This window comes from Haliaeetus albicilla, chromosome 14, assembly GCF_947461875.1.
Source record: "Haliaeetus albicilla chromosome 14, bHalAlb1.1, whole genome shotgun sequence".
In the NCBI taxonomy this organism is placed as follows: Eukaryota; Metazoa; Chordata; class Aves; order Accipitriformes; family Accipitridae; genus Haliaeetus; species Haliaeetus albicilla.
Window position 1 is genome coordinate 9,914,801 of NC_091496.1, and position 19,441 is coordinate 9,934,241.

Consider the following 19,441-nt stretch of genomic DNA (forward strand, 5'->3'; position numbering starts at 1 on the left):
TATACAGAACAGACACAATATGCATCTGTGTAAGCAACAAATGCATGTGCAAACATGTGGCCACCTGATACTCTGTAGCCAAAGTAAAAGCCTGGCCAGAGAAGAAGGAAATGTTCTAGCATGAAGTTGTGGGAGGCATTGCTCACAATTCAGCAAAATCCCTGTTTGATGGCATAATACGCATTGACTCATCTTTTATCTACTGCTAGGCGATATGCAGCGAGATCTTATCGTTGCTGGCAAGGGAATGAAGGTTGAGAATTTTGTGCAACCTGCAACCCACTCATTTGATTCACAAGCATGTTATGACGAGCAGAACTGCCTGTGTAATCCAGTCACTCTGCAGAGTCACCAGTAATAGGACAGGGCCAGATCCGAATCCTAGTGAGGAAACCGGGATTTTTCTAGAAACTGATTTTCCTAGAAATTGTCATGGCACTTTGATCCTTATCAACAAAAATAATCTTGGCTGGCATGTTATCGTGAAGTCTATAACAGGAATGCAGGCCAAAGTTCACAAATTTTCTAACTTGTTACACAGACAAACTCCCTCTCACTAAAAAGATAGTTTGCCTGGTAGTAGATAAGTAAAAAATAAGATGGTTTTCTTTTGTTATGTTCTCCTCTTGACAAACTCCGCTGAAGGAACACAGACATATAACAAGGTTTACAGTGAAATACCAACCATGGATAAAGCAAACCTCAGGATCTGCCTGACTGTATTCATCTTAGCTATAGCTGTGGTTTTCTGGCTTATTCTTTAATGAAAAGCGTGTCATAAAAATAAACCAAATCTACATTCCTTGTGCATGCATATCTCCATGGATTTCATTGCAGGAATTTGGCCCTCTGTGCACATACATGCTATTAAGTTGTGATTCCATTAGCAAATTAAATAACCGTGTATTAAAAGGAAGGCAAGAGTTAGGGACTAGTTTTCTTCTGTAAATTTGCCAGCTTGGTCTGGCAAAGTGAATGTTCTGACACAAGTCAGGCTGGATCAACAGAAACATCAGTTAATAGAAGAAAGACCATGCAGAGTCTACAGAAAGGCGCATTGAAAAAGGTCAAATACTTCAAGCCTGCAGAAAGGAGAGTAAGAGGGAGCAAGCGAGTCAGGACTGAATTAAAGGTAGTTGAAGTGAAGTGGTTAGTAGAAGAATCTGGCCCACAAACCTTGAGAAACTCAACCTCCAGCTGGTTTCAGCGATCATCGCAAGTGAAAATTCATTATAATATGATGGTTTTTAAGATATGGTGCATTTCAAACCGTTAGTTTTGGTCACCTGCAACATTCTTCATAAATGTGGGAAGCAAGCACCAATAACAAAAGCAATGAAGTCTTCATTACCTTCAAAATATCACCACCCACTCTAAATATACCTCACAGAGGATTTTATAGACAATACTACAGTCATAATGTGCAGTGGTTAGTTTTATAGGGTTCATTCATTCCTGTTCAAAACAACAGGCATGACTACAGCTGAGGATGTGTCAAAAGGAAATAAGAAAATGCTCTCTGAGCAATTACTGAAGAAATGGTACTTGGCTGCAACAACTGATGGGAGTAATGTTGCCATCTTTGCAATAAAAGTAACTGGACAAAGCATAGAGGAAGTAAAAAAATTACTTTAAGGACAGGCAACCATTACCTGTCTGCATAGGTCATAGATATGCCAACCTTTAATAAGAACAACAACAACAACAAATGGAAAAGAATTAGGGTATGCATAGTCAACAGTATTAATTCAATTGACTTACTGAAGGCATTCATAATTTTCCTCTTGTCATTGCAGTGCAATCTTTGCTGTAAATCTTGGTTTATTTTAGCACTGATCAGCCATGTACCTTGCCAGCATGACTGACTGACATTTAACAGAATTGGTGGATGTCAGTGCCCTTCTGGGAGCGTGCCCTGTCACTGGTGTTTCTGTCATTCTCTCAGCAACAATCACTGGCTGGATACTGAAAAGACACTGGGTGGTAAACACTTTGAAACTAATGAATTTGAGGAAGTGGAATACTTAATTTGTATTGATTGTGCAAATGTCATTGCTTTGCCCTTCAACAGCCCTTTCCAGAATGTCATATGAAGCCATATTCATCACTGGAGGAATACATGTAAGTTAGAATAATCAGCAGAGGAACTGCAGAGATTATTTAGGTTTTCACCTCTTAGTTGTGATGTAACTCAATCCTAACTAAATTAGTAGTGAATGAGAATCATCAGCACCCAAAGGACATTTTTCTCCTCAACCTATATTCTCAGCCTGATTCCTGACAGGGAGAAACCTGATTTCACATGATTTGAAATACACTGCTTGGAATATACTTAGGCCTAATCTGTTGGGCAACAGACCCTGGAAATCTGGTCATCTCCTGCAAAAATCAATAATGGGACAACACAACAGATACTGGACTAAAACCCAGGAGAACTGTCCTAATCTTAGAGAAGGCAATGGTATTTAGCTTTTAATTTGACTTTAAGTTTCCTGTTCACAAAAAAAACCCCAGTGTTACCTTTAACATTGTTGCATACTCTAAAGAGTCACAGAAAGTTAAAAGAAAAAAAAAAATAAATTTCCCTGCACAGCTACACCTGGTCCTTTTAAGTTTTACTGTTGAGACACATGAACAGTGAAGATGATGATGTAATTTACTCTTGGCCGTAATAAACCTTAGGCTCCAATGTTATGATCTAACATTTTTCGTGAATATTAGAAAGAAAAGAAAACATCAATCACCATCTGTGGATGTGAAGATTTAGAACTCAGCATTAGCAAAATCACATCAGGCTGGTTTTAAACCAAGTAGCTGTGTGCCTAACTGGTCTTATTTCAATTTACATCAGTTTTACATTTGTGTAACATTGACTTCAGCAGACACTTGTCTTTATGCCGCAGTCACAAAGGGCAGAATCATACCTATGGGAGTTCAAACCAAGAAAGATGAAAAAATTACAAAGGTTTCTGACAGCTATATTATAAGAAAAATGATCAGATACAGATGACAGCAAAGCATTTCTAGCCAAGAGAGTTCTAAGACAAGTTAAGCAATCAATCATCTGCATCACTCACTATTCAGCAAGTCGACATTCAACATCTGAATCAGTCATTACAATGTAAAGAGAATTAGTAAAGTCTCTAACAAAATGCAAATAAGTGAACTGGAGGACAATACAGTCAAATTCTAGAACTTGGCAGGAAGCCAGAAGAATTATTTTGACAAGACTGCTTGGGGTGATTTGATTTCTTCTTGTTACATTAAAAAAAAAAATAATTGAGAACTTAAGTCTTGAGCAGTACAAGTTTTAAAAAGTATTCTGTAATACAAATGTATAGTTATATGTAGCCAGAAAAAAAACGTAGAATAGGGAACAAAATATAGTGCATGCTCTGCCACTTTGCTACACTGCTGTGCAAATTAACTCTTTTTGGTGCTGGTGAGAGTTTTTCCAAATAAGTGCAAAGAATACTGGGGCAAAGCTAGCCTGAATGGTATGCAACTCTTAGTGTTACCCTTACCTTCCTTGAATATGTTGCCTACTAATTCTTGCCATTATAGAGTATCAGCCTGCTTCAAAATCCACCTGGTATAAGTGAATGTGAAAAATAGGTTTAACATCTGTGGGACTACTAAGCTGCAGGTGCTGAAATTCTTTAAAATAAGTACCACTATTATGTAGGTCCAAAAAAGCCCCACCTAACATCTTACTTGTTCTGGTTAAAATAAAAGAAGGGGAAAAAAAAGAAGGAAAGCGAGTTTAAAAAGAAAATTAAGCAGAAGCTTCTGTTTTAACAGCAGTTTGACCTTGACTTTTAGCAGCATAGGGGATGCTACCTTATGCTCACTCATCAATTGGAGGAATGGTGGAAAATGGGAGTGTTCTTACTGAAAACCAGAAAGTCACAGCAGGTAGCTGCACTGTTAGGCAAATCCTAGACATCTAGGCATTCGGCAGCTGTTTTGAGAGGAGCGACACTTGTCCTTGGCTTGCACATACGGCAGAGCTAACACAGACATCGGATGCCTGAGGGTCTGGCCATGCCCTCTACCCGTCAGCCCTTGGATCCCAATGTTTTCACTCCCTTTTGCATCTGCCTTCATGGGTGCTGTGTGAGGAGCTGCACTGGCGTCGATGGAACTGCTGCTGCTCCTAAAACTGTGTGTTTGCCTCCGCACATCACAAGGCTGGGACTTGAACCGCATAGGATTTGTCATCACAGGGAAAGTTTCTTGTCGATGACTTACTAGCGCAGACGTGACTTGAAATAATAGAGATGATTTGGCTTTGGTCCTTATATGAATGTAGATAGACAGGAATATAGAAAGAGCATTTTCATGAAAGTTTATACTAATATGGTCTGTATTATCTTATGGAAAAAATATTTTTAAGCGGTTTCAGGGAAATGCGTATGCCTTTGTTAATGTTTGTAAACAGCTAAGAGGATTCTGTAGATCCTTGTACTTAAAAAAATCCTGTCCTTGGCAAGTGCAATGGCTCTGTGAGGAGTATGGGAACTAGAAAATTATTATTGAGTTTAAACAGAAGCAAAATTACCTTCTCTAGTTTTCTTTTTGTGATGGATAAATACACAATTCCAAGCAAGGGAACAACACACTGCCTGTGTCAATAAGCTGGGAAGATAATATTACATGTAAGAATAGATTGTACATGTTATTTTATCTTGTCAACTAGTCATTCTTATCCCCTTTCTTATAACTTACAGATCTGTATGAAATAGTTTTGTATGCTGAAAGTAGGCGATTTTGTGTTTAGATGTGTTTTTTATCAGCTGGTCATCCTCAGGTTTATCCTTGTAAATCTCATTGATTGAGCAAAATTGAACTTTGTCCAACAGTTGACGAGTTACATGGATAGAATTTTACTACTTAAAACCTCATACAGGCTTTTAATTGATTTCACTGGTGTTTTGACCTTTGTTTAATATAGAGCTGAATCTCACAAGCAGTTTGGGTTTCGGTACTTGAAAGAAAAACATTCATGGGCCCAGGTACATAATGCTTTCACTGGTTTCTACTCCACAAGTATGCATTTCTAAAATGAAATCTGTACAAGTCAAAATATGCATCTGTATTTTATCAAACATATTAACAACAAAAGCATTACCTTTATCTTACAGAAATGTTGGAATCCAACAATATAATCAATTTCAACGGACTAGCTAATAGCTCCAGTTATCATACTTTCCTCTTGGATGAAGAACGCAGTCGGCTGTATGTTGGAGCAAAGGATCACATATTTTCTTTCAATCTGGTTAATATCAAGGAATATCAAAAGGTACTTTCATTCATGTTTTGTACAATGTAAATATATACTTTTAATGTTGCAGAATTGTTATTACTCAGACTATGTTGGGCACCATATGAATTATGTCGTCAGTGTTTGGGTGTCAGGAATACTATTACAACAAAAACATCTGCTGACTTTATGAAGAGAAATTTATAATAAGCCTATAACCTGTAACTATATAATCTACAATATTTTTTTTCAAACTATGAGAAAGTAAATAAGTGGATAATCCAGCTATTTCCCAAACAAGACATACTTTCATGTTTACTGCTAAAAAACCCAAACAACTGTTATAACAGTTTGCACAAAAAGGCCTTATTACTCTGTATTTGTTTGCAGATAAAAAGAAGCTGTTTGGGAATCTAAATATTGATTTCTCTCCTTTATCCCAGCACTTGTAGGCACTCTGCTTCTGCTGCTTTCAAACCAAAACAGATTTAGTATTAATAAAAGAGGAATAGGTCCATAAAATCTTGCCATCCTTGATGGGGAGTATAATTTTCCAGTAAAAGTTGGTGACAAATTAGAAGCTGACAAACAGTTCAGTGATGTTCTTTTGTTGGGGTCTAAATAAATAATTCCATTTTTCATACATTTTAATAAGACAAAATGCTAAGAAGGTAAACAATGAGATGGAGGTTTGATTTGTTATATTAAGTATTTTGATGGCACATTTCAAAATCCAGGGAGTATTCTTTTATGAGATATATTGCTTCAATACCCAGGGATTTTTTTTTCTTGGTGTTCCTGACCTTTTGCCCGTTTAACTATTAGCTTCCTAAGATGATAGCAATAAATACCTTGTGTTTTCTGTTCAGAGAGAAGACAGGCTATTCATTTGTATTCTCTAAGGAAAAAGGATAAAAGGAAAACTGGGTATTTTCTTTTCTATTCTCTTTAGAGCAGCTATAAAGGAAACTAGCTATTTATTTGAATTCTCTGAGGGATTGATAGCTTAATGTGCAAAACATCTGGAATAATTAAAGGAAAGAAGGTGTTTCCATTGCAGAAAACAGCTCTGTAGAATGGGAGGAATTGTATCTTACATACTTATGTATTCAGATACCTTTAGAACACTATTTGAAATTGCATACAAATATTAATATATTAAATAAAGAATTGTTGTCGGCAACGTTGGCAACAGACTTCAGGAACAGATTTACAATTTAGCCTTTAGATTTAAGAATAGACAAAAGGCTTAAAGAATTTTGGGATCTGCTTATTAGAGGGTCACAGAAGAAACTTCAGTCAAACTTACAATGCAGCCAGTGCTCCACTTGAGATCAAACTTCACTAGTTGTTGCTTCCACCATGTAAAAAAGAACTAAGGTTTCTGCCTAAATACTGATAGCAACATAGGACTCCAAAGGAGCACAACTCAAAAAGCCAAACTTTCCAGTCTGTTAACAGCAGTTCAATTTAGCTGACTTATAAACCAAATTAGAGGAAAATATTGTGCTGTGAGAATAAGGAAAAAGAACATCTAGCCATTCATTTTATGGATTAGAATACTGGTTTGAATAATACTGAAATCTTTGCCCAAAAATTGAACTGAATTTGAACTGGTCCTTTTGGGAGATCTCGGAAGTTTGGTTAATGTTTTTCAACCTAGTAAATTCAAATTTTCACATGTCTCTGCACATTTTAAGCTGAGAATAGAAACAGGAAGTAGCAGGAATCCTTTGAGAGAGAATGTGCTCATAAAATTTTCAGCCTTATTTTATAGACTTAAGATGTTCGATTGCTGTTTGGATTTCAGTTTGGATTTCATTAAGTTTTAAGAAAATTTTGAATTTAAAAATGTGGTTGCAAAGTGTATTTTCAAATGTCATATATAACACCTCCTTCAACCTCTTCTGTCATCCATATTCTTTTTTTTTTCTTTTCTTTTTGAATACTTAGCCTTTTCCTTTCTTTAATGAACTATATTGAACACCAAGGCTGTAGTCCAGACTTATGGCCATTCATATTGCATTATCTGAGGCTCCCAAATGAATAGCCTGGCATTTTATGGGAAGATCATGTTTTATTCTATATGTAATTCCTAAAAGCTTTTCAAAAAAACATGAATAATTGACTGTGAACGTCTCTGGATTTTCTCTGTATGAGGTGAGATCCATTTTCTGCTAAGCAAACACTACAGTAAACCTAGGTTTAGGTTTACTTGTGTTAGGGTAGCTCTATAGGAACAGCATAAACATTTCTATTTTGACGGTGTGATATTTTTCAAATACCATGGCTTCCTTTTTATTATTTAATTAACTAAACTTAGTAAAAGAATGAACTAGTAGATACACTGAAGAGGCAAACACCTCATTTCTGATGCTGTAACTCTAACTTGAGATCGCATTTCACATAGATCCGATTTATTGTTAGTAAGTATCTGCGATTTTTTGCTCTCAGTCTCCATTCCGTTACATCAGATTTAAAACAGTGAAAGAACACTCAATGGAGAGTCAGCCGTCTTATCGTTAGCATACAAGATTCACTGCTAAGATTCACGATACAACTATATTCAAGATTGTTTTTACTGTGATTCCTATTATCTCTATTTTGCTCCTATAATTTCATTTCTTTGTCGTCAAATTTTATGGAAGAAAAGGAAATAAGGAAAAGAATGGGGAAAAGAGAAACTGGGTAAAGAGACTCTGTAGCATTTGGTCTGCAATTTGTGATTATTGAAGCCTGAAATAACACAACGTGATTTTTGTTCTCTGTCTTTAGATTGTTTGGCCTGTATCTCATTCCCGAAGGGATGAGTGCAAGTGGGCTGGAAAAGATATTCTGGTAAGTACAAATCTTTTTAACATTTCTTTTTCTTTTATAAAACATTGTAAATATTTTATTGTGTCTTATTGTGTTAATTCTTAAAGTATTTTTCCTCCTCTCTAAGGTCACACATCTGATCATAACTTCAGCCTTGAGTTATCTCATCTCAGCTTTCTTATTCAAAATAATGAAATCTCATCTTCATGACCAAGGGTTTAAATTTATAAATGGAATACATGCAAATTAAATAGAATTTATTTGAAAACAAAACAAAACAAAAAAAAAAAAGAAAGAGAAGGGAGGAGAGACATCAGAATGAGAAATATTAACCCTTGTATACTTGTCTCGTGATCTCAGGGTACATAATATTTTGACCTATATTTGCCCTGCTCCAGGTCCCAGTCCTACAGTGAGTTCTGAGAAGTGCTCTCTCTTTGTGGCATCTCACTGGAGTCAGTGGGTTTCCCTGAGCTCTTTCCTGCATGGAGTTCACAGCAAGATTGAGGTCAAAGTGGTTTTAACATTCTGCATCAGTTTTGGTGCCTCAGGAAAACACTGTTAAACTAGGCATAATTTTCTCTACATTTTCCCTCATTCTTGTGTACATCTTATTGCCTGTATTTATGAGGTAGGACAGACATAGCCACTAGCCCCCAGATAATAATCATTCCACACTGATAATAACTGTCTTCTTTGTAAGAACAATATTGGAAATGGGAAGACAAGGCTGAAGAAGGGAAAAAAAGATAAAAAATACATGCATGCAACAAGCCAAATAAATACTTGCATAGCATAGCCAAATGGGAAATCATTGTGGTTGCCAAGGTATAACTGAGAGTGGAACTTGGCCCCGTGTGTATATGCTATTGGCCTGATTTTCAGAGATGATTCCGTAAAATATTCATAATGCCAACCATATGCCTCCAGAGAGCTCCATTTGAATAATTTCCTAGGTCATAATAAAAATAGTTTCATCAGTCCTTACTTAGGCCATAGAGGACAGTTGTCTTCATAAAAAGGCATTTGGGAGCAGTAGAGGTGGATTAGGTACAAACTAAGAAATATGGGCTAAGCTATATCTGTGAAGGGACAGCTAAAGTACCAGACACTTGGCCTATCTCATTACATAGAAATAATACATTTAAATTAATCCTTCTTCATGTTCACAAATAATTTTCAGGAGTACATTGCAAGGTGAGGACTAAAATATCTAATATTCAAGGTTAAAAAAAAATAAGGCTAGTGTTAAATGTCTGAGCAAATTAACTAACCTTGCAGCTTGATCTTATGCTAAGTATTATGATATTACATTAAGTAGATTTTTTTATAGCTAGGTTTGAAGCCTAGAATATTAATAAGAGATTCAGCGCTTAGAATGAAAGTATACTCTTTTATTTTTTAATAATTATTTTTAGAAATTCACAATAGTAAGAAAGAGGATGTTTTATACGTTGCACCGGGCTGATTCCAATCCGTTCATTGTAAACAGAGGCACTATTATTCTGGAGTGAGCTGCGAAGTTCAGAAACCCATCCTCTGATTATTTGTGCTGTAACTACTTTATTCACCCTGATTCCTATGATATTAAGGCAGCTACGCCTGCTGATCACGAGTAAAAGGTGAAGCCAATACCACACCCCAATGCTGTGTGTGACCCTGGTGCATTAGCTGCCTGCTATGATCCTGCGCATTAGAAGCAGCACTCCCATGAGTTGGTTGACAAGAATAAGGCAAAACAGGAGGACAGAATTCACAACACACTGCAGCCCAAACTGAGGAAAACAGTAGTACAGCACAATGTTGCTAGAATCAGATAATTTGTTTTCATAAACATTTTGCACGTATATGGGTTGTTGGGGTTTTGCTTTCTTTTTTTAATTTTTAGTCTTCTCTAAAAGTGTAGGTGAAAAATAAAAAAAAAAAAACAAAAACCAAATGCATAGGTTGTATGTAATGTGGGTCCAGTTTTGGCAGGCAGCTAGAAAGATGGAATATATGTCTTGGTGTGTCCAGGTCATCTTCTTTAAATATTTACAGCTATCTATTCTTGCCATAAAACAGTGCATTACAAAGTATTTAATGTTACTGCTTTAACTGTAATTACAGATCAAGATTACAGATCATTTAAGAAACTTATTATTCCTCCTTCATTTATTCCTTAAAGTCATTGTCAGTACCTTGGGAGTGTGAAATGTAAAGGCCATAAAAATAACTCAACAGACTCTCATTAGAGGGAACAAGAAAAATAGAGGACAAATAAAGTGGCATATAAAACATGCTTGATTTAATACTGCTTTCAGCATGTACCACTGCTAAGATATTAGATACTCTTCATTTGTGATGGTTCAGAACTTTCTACATGACAGTCTATACTTCTACATCGAGGTCTTGTTAAAAAACTTTTTTTAATTATTGATCTCCAGGGGAAGTCAGTGCTGAAAATGCAAGTCCCCACTAATAGGCCAGGTGCACTGCAGCAGCTGCAGCACAAGTATAACCCCAGCTCTGCCCCACTGCTAACCTCAGCTATGACCTCCGAGATTTCCTCTCATAATTATAAGAGGTAATTTACTGTCGTTTTCACTCCTTCAGAGGGATTCCTGATCCTGACGCTGTCAGTCATGCCAATCTAGGCACAGCAGGTTTGTAGCTCAGGACAGTCCACGCGGGATTTGAGGAGAGCGGCCGACTTGGGCTCTTCCCGCTCTCCTGATATCCCTTTGTTCCTTGAGCAGTCCTTTTCATTTCTGTTTCTTAAAGGGCTTAGTATATGTTAATTAGTTAAGCTTTGCTCACTGTATAGGTAGATAAACCTTTTAAAGTATGCTTTGGGTCTGTTTTTTAGATGGGTAAGCTGAGAAGAGAGGCTGAAAGACTCCCCCCAGCTATGCAATACTTACTTACAGCAGGACTTCTCTGATAGAAGCTAACTAACAAGTGCTACACTTTCCCACAAAATACAGATTTTTCCAATAAAATCATAATTACTGTCCCATGTTAAGTACTTAGTATTACAATATATATATTTCCATTTCCTCGATATAGAGTATCACAAGCACCAAAGTAACATTGTTCATGAAAAATTAAAGACTATGAATAACAAATAAAATATTTGCTTACGTAATTCAACTAAATGAGCAATTCTGTGAGGATTTCTTGCTATTCTGGATTTCAGTCTCTCATTTGATGTATTCTGGTTGCTGTAAGTCCCGTGAATATTTCTCACGATTCCTGGCCAGACCTTGGTAATGATCAAAGAAGACAAAGTCTCTACAGAATACTTCTCAGCTTTTATACTGAACTTACAGTACAGACATGCTGCTAGTCATATCCCTCACTAGTGAGCCTCAGTGTTTTGATTTTAAGCTCTCACAGGCACCTGGGACCCAGCAGAAACACATGGAAACCTCTGCATTACATATGGGTTAAATAATAGGTAACTGGGAAAAAAAAAAAGTGGCTCCAGTTCCACTCTGACATTCCTGGGATGTCATAAACCAGCAAAGCAAAGCTTGAGTGATTTACAAAAGTTAGTAGAAACACTAGTTAGTTTTGCAGGTAGGGATAGGGTAGGAATAGCTTCTTGACTGGAAAGCTCATCTTGTCCTTAAACTATTAATTTGCTATTGTTTTAAAAGTTTTGGCTGCTGTTTAGTCGATACATCTCTGCACTAGATTTGGCTGAGGCACCATAGCAATAGTTCACATGGTACACAATTAATCAGAGAAATTCCTATTAAAGGGTATGATAGATTTCCACAACTTGAAAGCTTTAAAGATGTGTTTTTGAAGGGCACCTTAGGATGTTATTTTCAAGTGTGATTTGACTATCTAATTTATTTAGTCACTTTTAAAGATCCCAGCTCAAATTAAATTGTTGAAATGGTCCCTTCTGGCCTTGACATGTATAAATCTTTAAAATTTCAATGGGTACTTTAACAAAGTCACATAGGACAAGCTACATGATGACAGATACTTATACACAGTTTGCATGCTGTATGAAAATGGCTTCTCCCTGGATATTTCTGGTGAGAAATAAATGTTGATATACAAATAGATACAAAGAGTACCAATTGCTTTTACCTGATACCAGCAAGCTCCTACATATTGCTCTGTCAAATGAACAAACAGGTCCATACAGAGAATTACACTTTTGTGTCATTTCCCTTAACAGCTAAAGTGTATCAGCACAATTGTGTGTGTATTAGCACTGACTGTATTATAATTTATAGGAGATGGACACCTACTTGGGCTATTTAATTGCCATTAAATTTTACCTAGTTATTAACTCTTACCTGAATTCAACTGTGGTTGACATTATTATACTCAGTAGTTCTCTTGGTGGTAATTTGGAATCGCTTTAGATCAGAAACCTATTCCTAGTTAAGAAGAAGTAAGACTCTTTACACTACAGATGATATAGCTATATCCTGTGCATGCTTCTTTGCATTTAAGTGAGGCCGACACTCAATTATTGAGTTTATGGTTCATGCAGGTAGACTCACATGGCTGTAATTTAATTCACCATCTCATTTGTTATGATAATACTTAATATAAGCCAAAATGTTCATATGCCATCTCAGTTTATGCTTCCATTAAAGTTTTCCAGCCCCTCCCTAAATCATAGGAAGATTAGCAGTTCCATAGGCTTATAGATCCATCAGAGTGCAATGATTTGGAAAGAAAGAAGAAAAAGAAAGAAAAGAAAAAGTGGTGTAGAAATTAGCAAGTGTCCCTCAGCCATATCTGGTGATACTTTGGAAAAACAAAGTTGGCAATCAATAACTACTATTCCCTTTAACTCATTTTATTACTGTTGTTGCCTTAGGGAAAGTAGAAGAACATGGAGGCAGAAAGTAAAAGTAATTCTTTTAATCTGTTATTGTAAACAAAGATCTGAAGAGGGAATCTGAAAATTAAATATACAATGCTGGCTGGATCTAGAAAGCCTGCTTCTAAATTCATCTGACAGGCACAATTTTTCCGGTCAAATTACCTCTGGCCCTTTGGGTGTGCCAAAAAGAAGTTCATCCCTTTCTGTCAGGGTTCTTCCTTTGGAGGACATCTACAGCCAGTTTTCCAGCTTTTCTACCACCAACCCTCACCACCATCCCCATTTCCTTTCTGGCTCCTTGGCTCCAGCACACCACTGAAACCCTTTAACAGAGCCTAAAGACCCAGGACCCCCATCCAGCCTGGGGAAAAGGGAAAGGTGAATGTCTCCTGGGAGTAGAAAGGGGTAAAGTGAGCAAAAATCCAAAGCAACGGACCGCCAGTGAGATTAGGGACAGAATTTACTCTCAGTATTACATACTACAAGGAGAAATGTGACTTTTGAGCCATTTGTAAGACAAATAATGCCACTGCATATCCCTTTCAACTCTATCAAATGTTCCAGTTAGTATGCTGAGTTTATTAGCTTGAGGGCTGCTCACTCCTTAATCTTGTCCATGATCTTTAATGTGGGCATGATTTCCTGCCAAAGCATTTCTTACCATTTGGGAGACGAGGGAGTGAGATATTTTGTGAAGTAGTGTGCTGCTTTAATATTGCTGCTGCGTAAAACTGCTTTGCATAGACTACGGACAAAAGAGAAAGACAGATGGGGGAAAAAAATAAAACAAACCTACAAGCCTTTCACTTAGAGGTGAAATGAGCTTGGTAAAAAAGTATAGTAGACTGGAGCCTTTCAAAGTCCTGTGGAGCTCTCTAACAGAATTTCCCCCCCGGGAAATTCTGGTCGCACCAGCTCCAGTTCTTGGATGGACCCCCACAACACACCCACCAGCATAAAGCCTCATTTATGGCTCTTAGTTCAGATATTGATCCTACAGCTTGTGTTCATTTAGGCATTTGCATATATTTTTTTTATATGAATTGACCAAGGCAAATCAGTTACCGTAAGGTAATAATTTGTGTACTTTTACAGAGGAAGAATTAAGTTGGCAGTTGTTCAGATTTTCGTATTTTACTCACTTACGTATCATGGGAAGTCATTTAAGTCTTTCAGTATGGGGAACAAATTGATATAGATCGAGGAGAAAGCTAATTTTCCAATTTGGGCTTATTTTTCTGTTTATAGGTGTGACTATAGAAATTTGCTTCTGAAGGAAACTTAATATTCAGCAGATTTAATGCAGTCTTGCAGAAACGTTTTCTTTGTTGTTTTTGAAATATAAAGTCACAGAGTTAATAAAGAGGAAGCAAAGGAGAAATGACGGAAAAATTGTTTCCAAAATTATGGGGTTTAATTTTCTATCAATAGGTGTTCCTTGTGAGCCCTAGTTTGGCCTTGGCAAAGTCTGAGAATTACTTTTATTTACGGCTGAGTTACCAGCTATTGCTATTTCAAAATGATGTTGGGTAATTCCTTTTTATGATTTATTGCATCCCAAGATGGACAGAGTGAATTTATTCTTCATACATGTCTTTCCAGAGAAACACATTAACTGGGTGACTAGTAACAACGATCGATATGTTTAGTTCCTGTTTCCTTTCAGGGCTTCAGTCTGAAGCTCATGAAGTCAGAGAAAAGCCTTTCCTTTGGTCCTAGTTATATCTTTTTTTCTTTTTCTTTTTTTTTTTTTTTCTGAATTTGCTTCACATCCTTTCTATTTTAGCAAATAGACTGTTTTTGCGGGGGGGAGGGTTAGTTTGTTTTAGGTTTTGGGATTTTCTGTTGCTTTAATAAAAGAAAGGCTAGTTTAAAAATTAAGGATAGGTCTGCTCTGAACGATCACACATCACAGTTCCTCTGTACTCAAGATGTGGTCACTATGGCACTATTAAATTAGTCCACAACTGATGTTTTTTCTGTAGTCCTGTTACTTACATACACCAAAAATAGGTCTACTAAACTCCTACCAGATGCACACAAGTCTAAAATATTGTCTTTTTTCTTTTGTAATAAGTAAAAGAACTAAAGGGAAAGTTCTTAAAATAACCTAGGAAGTAATATGCAATTATTTCCTATGTTGAAGCTAATGCTTTGTTTTGTTACCACATCTTCATGTCAATAGATGATCTTCAAAAAAGCTTTTTCAGTGTAGAAAAAGTGTTGTATTCTGAAAATGGTGGAACAGAAAAAGTAAGAACAGTAAATAAAGGGAGAATCCATATCTCTCTTGCTTTTGTTTTTTTTGTTTGTTCTTTTTCTTTTCTTGACTGAGTGACGTGATCTGCGTTGGATCAAATAATCTATTGATCTCTTTTTCCGTTGTGTAATTCCTTCCTGATTAACATCTTCCAAAACTTTAAGTTACTATACATATATCATGAATATAAACATGAAAAAACCCCAAACAAACAAAAACCCCATCCCTAAAAAAACAATCTAACAATAAAAAAAACCCAAACCACTCAGCAAACTCAACAATTTCACTTTGGTGCTAAATTTTTACTGAGTGGGAATTTTAAGCTTCTGTCACTTAAGTTTTCTCTGTTCAGCATCTCTCTGTGGTGTCAAAATAGTTTAACATCCACACACAAATTTCTGGATTCCCACAGTAAGGCACATATAACTTCATAGTCAGGTTTACAGAGTACATTTATTTACAGGCACACATATTGCTAAGCAACTGTCCCTTATAGATGCAACAGTCTTTTGCTTCCTTTCAACACTTCACGGTTTTACGTTCACTTTCAACACAGAAGTTTTGAGTATATTTATCTTAGGTGGCTGTGAGTGGAAGTCACTACAGGATATGCCTATAGTATGCTGAATAAAAGCAAGCTGACTGATACGGAGTCTAAGTGCTTTATGCACCTATAACAGGCTTGACAACCTGTTTGTTTGAAATACTCCACCCAATTAGCAGGTGTTGATCCTATTCGGAAAGGCGGGGTGTAATCTGATTTCTCCAGGAGACAGGTGATTACCCCACCCAGACAGAAGAGATAGATGAGAGAGACTTTAGATCTAGACTGTGGTTGCAACTTAAATTGCTGCTGGGCTTGGTGAGACTGCTTGAGCTGAAACCAAACAGTATTGTTCATTTCTTTGCTAATAAAGCTATGCCCAAAATGTGGGACAGGTTTACTCTGCAGAGCAAAACCAATTTTGTTTTAAAGTTATGGTCAGAAAAGAACTGGCATCTGCTTCACCTCAAGGCTTCCCAATGTTTTGAATTATTCCTGAAATACTCTTCTGTTCCTTAAATAAATTCATTCTGTGCTGTAGGAAGTGCATACTACTGAAAAAACCTAACAATTCAAAATAAAGGAAGCTTGCTAACACTCATGGAAAGGTTTAATGTACAACAATCATACTGTGGCTGCAAAATCCTGAAAACCCACTTGTTTGCTGGACTGCATCCATAAAAGACTTTGTTTTGTCTTGTTAACCAGATGTACAAAAATAATAGATGGTCATTAAATCAGGTATTTAGTGCTGCAGCCTTTTCTTGGCATCCCTCTAGCTGTTCACAGGTCCAGAACAATTGTTGTCTGCATCTGCTGAATGAAGATTTAAGGACTGAAAACATGTCTTGTAATTTGAACATACTGAATGCAGAAAAAATTGGAGAAATTGTACTTCCTAAGATCGCTAGGTCGGATGGTTAGTGCTAACGACAAAGATTTGAAGGCCTGATGTGTTTAGTCTGTGCAGTCAAAGGAGGCACCTTTAAAGCATGGCTTCTAATGTCGTCTTCTAACAGATTCTGGCTTAAGACTGTTTTCGGGACAGACCCTAGGGAGTATCCCACCTGGCTTAGCTACCTCCATGTGTAGCCTTAGCGGTAAACTATGGGCCAAATGACCACGTCCCGGTAGTGACTACCAGATTTTCAAGTAAGTAGGTAGACAGGCAGGGAGACATTTTGTGTTTCACCCTCACTAACACAGAGGAGGAACCGGAGAAGCTTTCCATCTGCTGTGCAAGTGTGCTGACAATACAACTGTTTGCTAATATGGCATGCGGTTTTGTGGCTTGAAGGAATCAGGATATATCTGCTTTTTTTCAGTGTTTATTTTTTTATCATATGCTTTGTTAGTTGGCTTCTTTTTTCTTGTCTTGATGCTTTAATGGTTTAAATTCATGCAGACATCCTGGAACTTGAGTAAATTATGCATTTAAAATATTCTCATGAACTCTTGTCGTATCAAAAAATCAGACAGATAACAGGCATAACTTAATTGGAAAGATAACTGGAAGTACAGTAAGCTGTAGTAGGCAACCAAAAATGTCTTATCAACCCTCATCAGCACCTTCAGTCTGAAATTTCTCAGGGCACATCTTGACAGCAGAGGAAAATCTAGATGTGGAATTAATCAATGGTTCCTCCGCAATGTTGGCAGTGGTCACCATGCCTAAGAGTAGTGTCATTCCTGACAACTCCAGAGGGGTCAAGTCCTCCAGATCATGATCCAATGTAAGGGCCACTGAATCTGGGGATCTGTCAGCTTTTTCAAAACTCTGAGGTGGGAAAACAAGTACAATTAGAATTCAGTCCACGAAATAACACACAATTATAAAAGAGACTAGGTATTTTTACCAAGACATATTCTGGGTTTATATTGGACTTGTGTGTGTGTGTGATGCCATACACACTGCTTATAAGGCTTTGACTAATGGGGATATAATCCCCAAGAACTAAGTTAATAGAAATCCCTTTCTGTAACACAGACCCTGATATTTCAGCTGCTCAACTTCACTCAGCACCGCAGACTGGCTCTTTTTCGGAGGATAGGACTATAAAACATTGATCCTGTTAATTGCAAGGCATAGTAATGGCAAAACAGGGATGGAAATGATGTTATTGATCCAAACTGCAAGGGGCACACAGTAATAAATCATAATCTGCAAAGTTTTCATACCAGCTGGCGTCCCCCACTCTAAAACCATGCACCTGCCTATACAGGTTGAGCTGGAAGTTTATCTCATCGATTACAGGTGCCAGGCATGATTTCCCCACCCGTTAGGGCCTGTAGGAAGCTCCTAGCGCTCGGGGACTTTCCTGTTGCTGCCAATGCAGCATTTAGCACAATAGCTTTGCAGCAGTGTTACCGACTAGCTTACTCCAATAAAATAAACTTTTAAAAGATCATTGCATTTTAACAGGACTGGAATAACTTGCTTTTTTCCCTGCCTGTTCTGGGCCTGTTTAAGCAGACTGCTCTTTGACTGATATTTTTCTAAGTGTTACTGTAATAGAAAGTGGGAAACAGTACTAATTTTTAAATAATGTTACTACATTGTACAAAAACTTGCACACAAGCAGCAGGAGCTGTGAAAGCATACACCATGTAGAGCTCACCCTGAAAAGGACTTCCTTGCACATGCTTACTGACATGCTAAAGTGTTTGCAGGATCTAGCTGAGAATCGATCATCTGTATACATCACAATCATACATATATTTATTGCACTAACACTCGAGAAATATCTTCCTTGAAACGATGCTGCTGCGTGCTGAAAAAGATACCTAGCCGATACGGACTGAACTGATCACAGCTGCAGTAGCCCGCTAGGAAAAGAGAGAAGTTAAAAAGCTCCTTGATAAGTCCGGAACATCTTTCAGCAGTGTGATAAATTTGAATGACAGCAGTAATATCAGGGATTACTTATTCTCCATGGATATCTCTGACCTCGTCACTTGAGAATTCAACTAATTGGACAGAAGAAGAAGAAAAAAGTAAACATATTAATTAAACTCATGCATTGGACTTTATATGGAAACTGTCCATCCATTTTGATATGAAAGACAAAACACGTATTTGTTTTGTTTGTCCAGCTGTTAGATGATAGGTTTAAATCCCCTTGCCCATCCAGTTTAGACAAAACCTTCTGATATTTTAATCACTTGGCTGTGTGGGAAGGCTGAAATAAAGGAAGAATGTATTACAGGGTCTGATCCTTATCTGGATTAAATGAGCAGAAAACTGTTGAAGCTAATGATACCATAATGGATTATTATTGACTTCTACTTATTGTCCTGCATAATCTGGCCATTTGCATTTGCTGCAATATCTAAGAAGGAGTATGGACATCAATGTTGGTTAAAAAAAAAAATGAAACGGCTTTCTTAAAATGAGAAAAAATCTGGATATTAGTTGGTCACAGGGACTTACCCTTTAACTTACACTTAAAAAGATGTCATTAAAAACTCTTTGCTGCATCACTAATCCAGATCGAAGGATGCAAGTTCCAGGCTTCTGGAGGAGAGATAATTACTGGAAACTCATAGAAACCACCTAAATTCTGTTTGAATTTTCATACACAGAGCAGATGTTTTGACAGATGGATGGACTTTATTTTTGTAACTGTCCGGGAAAAGTCTGCATAACACAGCCTAATCAGTGTTACATATCTGTAGTGTTTGTTTTTCAATCTTTCTGCACTTGGCTCCTATGCTTTTGGT

The 19,441-nt window shown here is 37.0% G+C and overlaps 1 protein-coding gene across 5 annotated transcripts in view; it reads left to right on the forward strand.

Annotated features, from left to right (window-relative positions):
• Positions 1 to 19,441, forward strand: part of SEMA3A (semaphorin 3A) — a 332,422-nt gene that overhangs the window by 206,176 nt on the left and 106,805 nt on the right. For all 5 annotated transcript variants that reach the window (XM_069801685.1, XM_069801683.1, XM_069801681.1 and 2 more), the window contains 2 exons: positions 5,145 to 5,302; positions 8,039 to 8,101. In XM_069801685.1, coding sequence (XP_069657786.1) covers positions 5,145 to 5,302; positions 8,039 to 8,101 — 221 coding nt within the window. The remainder of the gene's footprint in view (positions 1 to 5,144; positions 5,303 to 8,038; positions 8,102 to 19,441) is intronic.